Source organism: Chiloscyllium plagiosum, chromosome 10 (genome assembly GCF_004010195.1).
Source record: "Chiloscyllium plagiosum isolate BGI_BamShark_2017 chromosome 10, ASM401019v2, whole genome shotgun sequence".
Lineage (NCBI taxonomy): Eukaryota > Metazoa > Chordata > Chondrichthyes > Orectolobiformes > Hemiscylliidae > Chiloscyllium > Chiloscyllium plagiosum.
In genome coordinates this window covers 38,376,758-38,382,723 of record NC_057719.1, presented here as the reverse complement: position 1 = coordinate 38,382,723, position 5,966 = coordinate 38,376,758, and the positions used below count along the sequence as shown (strand labels likewise).

Below are 5,966 nucleotides of genomic sequence, written 5' to 3'. Positions count from 1 at the left end.
AGGCATTTGGATGGGTATATGAATAGGAAGGGTTTGGAGGGATATGGGCCGGGTGCTGGCAGGTGGGACTAGATTGGGTTGGGATATCTGGTCAGCATGGACGGGTTGGACCGAAGGGTCTGTTTCCATGCTGTACATCTCTATGACTCTATCTATGACTCTGTATAATTGACGTTAGAGCATGGAAATGTTTCTGTATTAGGAACAAGGTTATGATGGACATTGACTTTAAAAGGCTTTAGGGAATTTGCTTCTTTAAAATAAAACATGGAAGTGATATGATAGCGTACCTCTTTCACATCCCAGTACACTCTGACCATCACTGGCAGCCAATCCAGCTTCATGACCGAGGATGAACTCTCCATCAAGAGGTAAGTACTAAACAGATCAAGTATAAAAAAAGGTAGATTCTTTTCAATTTAAATGGATGACAGTTCAAACTGATCAGCTTTCTAAATACTGAACAATATTGCAGGACTCACTGTTGTAGAGCATGGTCTGAGGTAATATTTCAACATATTACATTGTGTGATGTACATTATTTTTCCCTGCAGTTTTCAGTGATTATTAATTATTGTTAATGTGAGATTTCCATGCCTTTTAGAAAATTGTGAATACTTATTTCACAGTCTATCAGCATCAGCAGAGATTTACTACAGGATAAAGGATCCTCCAGTTTATCACAGCTTTGGAAATGTATTATTGTTGCTCTAGAATAACATTTTCAATTCAGTACGAGTCAAATCAAGGTCTCTCAGTAACATTGTGCAGCTTAGCATTAAACTGTCCATAACGTGCACTCGTTATATCCAATGTTTTCTTGGACTATGTACACTATGAGAAGTAGATTTTCTTCTTTCTATTAGCTGTAAAAATCCTACCTGAAAAGAATTTGACAAACTCAACTCAGTTCCTAATGGGCATGAATACATGATACTGCTTGTAATTCTGCACAAGTGGCTGTCTCTGAGCCAACAACATTAAGTTGCAGGTTAAATGCAGTAAAACAACCTATGACACTTCAGAGAAGCAATATTTGGACAAAAAAATGAATCATAGCCAAATATTGGCAGGGGTAACTAAAACTTGGTCAAATAGATATACTTTTTAAATCAGATATACTGTGGTAAAAGAAGGGAGAGGAGTAAAGTAACAGAGTGGTTTTGGGAGAGAATTCCAGAGTGTTGAATCTAGATGATTGAAGCAGGTATGCCAATGGTGAAATGAATAAAGTGGGAGTGGGTGTCATGCAAAGTCAGAGTTTGAAGAATGTAGAATTTCAGAAGAGTTGTCATGTTGGATGAGGTACAGTCATAGGAAGGGGAGAGGCAAGGAAGTGTGTTTACACACATGAAGAACAATTTAATTTTGAGTGTTAGGAGGTAGAAGCCAGATAGGTGAGCAAGAACAGTGACAATGGGTGAATGGGACTGAGGATAGGATGCAGGCAACAGGTTCAGTTGAGTTGAAAGCTGAAGATTTGAGGGATGCCAAGAAAGCACCGGAAGACTTCAGTTTGGAGATGAAGGTGTGGGCTGAAAATGTGTTACTGGAAAAGCGCAACAGGTCAGGCAGCATCCAAGGAGCAGGAGAATTGACGTTTCGGGCATAAGCACTTCTTCAGGAAATGTCGATTCTCCTGCTCCTTGAATGCTGCCTGACTTACTGCACTTTTCCAGCAACACATTTTCAGCTCTGATCTCCAGCATCTGCAGTCCTCACTTTCCCTTCGAAGATGAAGGTGTGGGTCAGGGCTTCAAGAGGAGATGGACTGAGACAGATGCAATTAAGGCTAACTTTACAATGGTGAAAGTTGATGATATTTGTGATGGAGTAGAGTAGGAGATCATAGAAGACTGGTTGATTCAGCCCAAGGGCGGTTACTGGGAAAAGGATTGGAATTGGTAATGAGAGATGGCATTTTTCAGTGGTACTGAAAACAATGTTGGTTTCCTGATGCTTAATTAGATGAGTTTTGAGCTCATCTATATCTAGATGGTAAATAAGCAGTCTCAGCTATTAACAGTGCTGGTACTCTCAAGAGAGATAAAAGTCATAGATTCATGCCCCACCCAGAGACTTTTGTTCATAAATCGGAATAGCAGAGTTAACTGGAGATTGCAATGAAAGCAGGATCGAGGGGCAATGAAATTAGAGTAGAGAAGAAATGTTGAGTTCCACATAAGAAATAGGGACAAGAGTAGACTGTGTAGAATGTCAAGCTTGCTCCACCAACAGTACAGCCATGGCTGACTCTCCACCTCAACAACTGCATTTTACACTCTCCCGGTGTCCCTTGATTCCCTTAATATCCAATCTTCTTTCAATGTTTGTCTTGAAAATGCTCAATTACTGAGTAATCATAGCTCTCAAAGTTGAAGGATAAGAGATTCACAACCTTTTCAGTGAAGAAAAAAATTCTCCCTAGTCATAAATTAGTTTGAAATGGTAACTTTCTATTTATACACACCCAACTGGGGGAAACATTAGTGATGTGTGCACTGTTTGCTACTGCTGTCACTTAGTGGTATCTAGCACCTCTGCTGGTATATAGCACAGTATAAAAGTTGTTCAAAGCAACATATCCTCCTTTGTCTACACTGTCTCAGATCTGTTTAATGATCAGTGGCAGAGGATGGACCTCCGGCTAGGCTAAACAGAAGAGACACTTGTTTTAGTTACCAAGGTTGCATGAAAGCAAAAAGTACAATTTACGTTACTGAGAGACATAGTTACAAAGAACCAGCGCTCCCTCAACATTGTGTTGCTGCACATGCATGGAGCCTTTCTGAGGGTCAGTGCATGATGACCTCTGTGTTGACACCAATATGGCATTGATCCCCAGTTCCAGAGGACACTACTGTGCACAGACTTTGGAGATCCATGCAACCAAGAACAGAAACTCAGAAGGAATACTGGTAAGAACTGTAGAGAATATGTCTGCTCCCCACAAAGGTTTATGTCAAACTACTTGTCTCTATCCAAAGACTGCAAATGAAATCATCACATTGGGTGGAGCTAATGCAACTTGAACATTAACTTTTTCAGAACTATTTCCTTATACAACAGCATTATTCTGATATCCACTCCTAAGAATTATGAATAGAATTTAAGTCAGACTGCTGGAGCAGGAACTGTGGTGGAGGACAGATATACAGAGTCAAGTGGGAGGCCGCATGCTGGAAGCACCAAATCAGCAATTCACACTGGCACCATGGACACAATGAAATAACAATGTGCGCAAACTGGAGGAAGGCAAGTGAGATTGTTCAAGATCTCATCGAGTTGATAAGAGACATTAGAATCATAGAATCCTGACAGTGTGGAAACAAGCCGTTCAGCCCAAATGACCTTGCGAAGAGTAACCCACCCAGACCCATTTCTCCTACCCTACATTTACCCCTGACTAATGCACCTAACCTACACATCCTTTAACACAATGGGCAATTTAGCATGGACAATTCATCTAATCTGCACATCTTTGGACAGTGGAAACTGGAGCATACATAGGAAACCCACGCAGAGAACGTGCAAACTCCACACAGACAGTCCCCTGAGGCTGGAATCGAACCCGGGTCCCTGCTACTGTAAGGCAGCAGTGCTAGGCACTGTAAGGCAGCAGTGCTAGCCACTGAGTCACCTTGCCACTCTAACCACTGCTACTGACACTAATGAAAATCCCTCCTACTTGTATCTGCCTCTATCACACTATCAGATGTTGCATTTAAAATCCTAATTCTCACCAAATGTAAGTATTCCTCATACTACTGCTGGTTTTCATACAAAAAGTTTCTGAAAGTGCTGCCCTTCCACCAATGGCAACAGTTTCTCTGTTTGGACACTACATGATTCTGAACAATTCATTCAAATCTTGCCATTTTTTTCTCTTCTTAAAGGAGGACATCCCTACCCCCTTTACTTATGCATATAAATCCTGAAACCATTTTCATAAATATTTTCTGCACCCTCTCTAAAATCCTCTCTAATAATGTGGTGCTCAGAATTAGACACAATATTCCAATTGTGGATGAACCAGTATTTCATCAAGTTTAATTATAACTTTTGTACTTCATACCTGTGTTTACAAACATCAAGATGCTTCTTTAACTATTTTCTTGAGCCATCCTGTCATTCTCAACAACTTATGACCATACAAAGTAAGAATAGGAGTGGACTATTCAGCCCCTTGAACTTGCTGCACTATTCAATTAAACCATGGCTGATCAGTTTATTTCTCAAATTCTCATTTACCCCTGAGATCCACAATTTGTTTAATAAGAAACAATCTGTCACTGTCTTAACAATATTTAATGACTTCACCTCCACCACCTTCTGAGGCAAAGTTCCAAAGTTGCACAACCCTCCAAGAAAAACAATCTTCTCATCTCTGTCATGAAACAGTAACCCTTAATCTTAAAATAGTGTCCCCTAGTGTCAAGACCATTTAGGATCTTACACAGTCCAATCAAGTCCACCCTTGTTCTTCTAAACTCCAGTGGCACAAGCCCAGTCTGTCCCACCTTTCCTAAAAGATATTTTGTTCATTGCAGATATCAATCTAGTAAAGGTGCTTTAACCACCTTCAATGTGTTTACATCCTTCCTTAAAAAAGACAACCAAAACTGTGCATAATATTCAAGATTATGCAGTTCCAAGATGGCGGTGAAGTAGGGTTCCTGAGCTGGAGCTTGTCCTACAATCTGCAGAGAGCTCGGTCACGGAGGCAGACATGGCAACGGCAGCAGCTGGAGGTCCAGAGCGGAGACTTTGTCAGTTGGCCACGAGGCAGTTGATGTACCCGGGCAGAAATCTGGCAACTAGGGTGAGGTGGCTGGTGAATCTGGATGGTGGCTGGTGGTGAGATGGCAGTTTGAAGGCGCGGGCTCAAGAGATCAAACCCAGCGCAGGGGAGAGACACTTGTGGGGCGAGCCAGTGTGGAGCAACTGCAGGCCCACGGTTAAAGAAGGAATGTAATTTGGACCTTTTAACTTTATTCCTTATTTCCTACTTCATACTGACAAGAACTGTAATGTTGAACTTTTAACTTACTTTTCTACTCCTCACCTCAGATTTTGCCTCTAGGTACCTTGTACCTAAGGTGGTGCTGTGAATGGAGACGTTGTAAATGTTTCCCTATACTCCTCTATCCCTCTGCCTAAGTACACATGAAAAATAAAACCTATTTCTAACTTGAGTGATCTCAGCCTTCTATAACTGAAGCATTGTATTCTGACTGTTATATCCAAAGTCCTCTTATAATAAATGATCTTTATGCATGTGAACCCTAAAGTATTTGTTCCAGCATCCCTTTCAGAATTGTCTTTTTTTTATTTTTTTCTCCCCATCCTTGTTACCAAAATGCATCATCTTACATTTCTCTGCATTGAATTTCATGGTTGCCCAGTCAACCAGCTTGAACTTTATCACTATCCTCATCACAGTCATCATACTTGCATCTTGTGTCTGCAAATTTTGCAATTGTTCCCTGTGCATTTACATCTAGGCTATGAATATATATCCAGACAAGCATTGTTTCTAGGGCTGACCCCTGAGGAACTGCATTATATAACTCCTTTGAATCCCAAAATAACTGCTCTCTATTCCTCTCCATTTTAATTATAAACCAAGGGCAGTGGGCAGACAGTATATGAGGGTCAAAAGTAAAAATCTTTGAGGAGAAAGTGAGGTCTGCAGATGCTGGAGATCAGAGCTGAAAATGTGTTGCTGGAAAAGCGCAGCAGGTCAGGCAGCATCCAGGGAACAGGAGAATTGACGTTTCGGGCATAAGCCCTTCTTCAGGAATGAGGAAAGTTTGTCCAGCAGGCTAAGATAAAAGGTAGGGAGGAGGGACTTGGGGGAGGGGCGTCGGAAATGCGATAGGTGGAAAGAGGTCAAGGTGAGGGTGATAGGCCAGACTGGGGTGGGGGCGGAGAGGTCGGGAAGAAGATCTCAGGTTAGGAAGGCG

General features: G+C 41.5%; 1 protein-coding gene across 1 annotated transcript in view; it reads right to left on the bottom strand.

Moving 5' to 3' along the window:
- Positions 1-5,966, bottom strand: part of amn (amnion associated transmembrane protein) — a 52,141-nt gene that overhangs the window by 37,431 nt on the left and 8,744 nt on the right. Inside the window, exon 5 of the mRNA XM_043698472.1 lies at positions 291-378. Within this exon, the coding sequence (XP_043554407.1) occupies positions 291-378 (88 nt within the window). The remainder of the gene's footprint in view (positions 1-290; positions 379-5,966) is intronic.